Source organism: Mus caroli, chromosome 14 (genome assembly GCF_900094665.2).
Source record: "Mus caroli chromosome 14, CAROLI_EIJ_v1.1, whole genome shotgun sequence".
Taxonomy (NCBI): domain Eukaryota; kingdom Metazoa; phylum Chordata; class Mammalia; order Rodentia; family Muridae; genus Mus; species Mus caroli.
In genome coordinates, this window is record NC_034583.1 from 42,278,967 (window position 1) to 42,280,423 (window position 1,457).

The following is a 1,457-nucleotide window of genomic DNA, read 5'->3' on the forward strand; positions in this document are numbered from 1 at the left end:
ATTACCACCACTTCTTGTATTAGCACAATGTAAAAATATCATTTACTTTTCACTTTTCTTTGCAGAAAATATATCTATTCACCAGCTTTCTCATGGCTGCCTTTACTTCCTTGTTTCTCAATGTATAGATGATGGGGTTGAGTAAAGGAAATATCACAGTATGAAACACAGACACCACCTTATCTAGAGAAAACGAGTCAAATGGGCGAGCATAAATGTAGATGGATGGTCCAAACATTAGCACCACTATGGTGATGTGGGAATAACAAGTGGATATAGCCCTGCTGGTGCTCTCACCTGAGCTTGAGTGTTTCTTAAGCATGGTCAGAAGAAAGGCGTAGGACATTAGCAGAGCAATGAAGCATACCACAGAGATCAGGCCACTGCTAAAGATCATGACCATTTCTTCCAGGAAAGTATTGGCACAGGCAATCCGGACAACCTGAGTGATGTCACAAAAATAATTGTCTAATTCATTGGGCCCACAAAATGGGAGTCGAACAATGAGAGCCACCTGTATTATAGAATGTACGAAGCCCCCTGTCCAGGAGAGGGCCACTAAGATAAAACAGAGCCGGCGGTTCATGATGGTAGCATAGTGGAGAGGGCGGCAGATGGCAGCATAGCGGTCAAAAGCCATCACTGTCAGCAGGAACATCTCAGAGGCCCCAACAAAGTGCAAGAAGAAGAGTTGAGCAATACACCCACCAAATGATATTATCTTCCTTTCCACAAAGAAGTCTACAAGCATCTTAGGCGCTGTGATAGAGGAATACCAAATATCAAGAAAGGCTAGATTAGCCAGCAGGAAATACATGGGAGAACTCAAATGGGGATCAAGCCTGATTGTGCAGATAATAAGGATATTCACCGGAAGTATGAATAAATAAAAGGATAAAAATATAACAAACAAGACTAGTTGCACTTCCCGAGTCTGAGATAGACCAGTGAGAACAAATTCCGTCACGGTGGTATCATTTGCAGGTTCCATTTCTTCAATTAATTTGTCATTATGGCTATGGAAAATAAAATTATAATTACTACAAATAATAACTAACTAGAGCTATATCACTATTTTCAAAATTGTAATATATTTTTATCATTAATAGATTACACTGGGGTAATGGAAGATGGCTCAGAGCTCTTGTAGAGAACCTCAGTTCAGTTCCCACCACCCATTGAGGCAGCTAATGTGCAATTTTAGGCACAGAATATCCTGCATTTTTTTCTGGTCTTCATGGACACTGAGCATGCATGTAATAAACAGATATACATGCAAGCCCGACACCCATACAGATGAAATAAAATGAAAAATATTAAAGACACTGTTTTAGAAAATCCTTGCTTTCTCCATTTTATATTTAATTAAAAAAAATAAGTGATGAACTCATAAAATAGACATACTGAAATGATCTGAGATATGCCATACATGTAAAAGCTTACTTCAGGACTATGCC

The 1,457-nt window shown here is 39.0% G+C and overlaps 1 protein-coding gene across 1 annotated transcript; it reads right to left on the minus strand.

The window, feature by feature from the left end:
* Positions 1 to 1,020, minus strand: LOC110309834 (olfactory receptor 4M1). The gene has a single exon (XM_021182573.1). It carries the CDS (start codon positions 989 to 991, stop codon positions 50 to 52), a length of 942 nt encoding a protein of 313 aa, XP_021038232.1. The 5' UTR covers positions 992 to 1,020; the 3' UTR covers positions 1 to 49.
* Between the last annotated feature and the right edge of the window lie 437 nt (positions 1,021 to 1,457).

Excerpts from the sequence above, each read along its gene's own strand:
- LOC110309834 (XM_021182573.1), bottom strand. The coding sequence starts at position 991 with ATGGAACCTGCAAATGATACCACCGTGACGGAATTTGTTCTCACTGGT.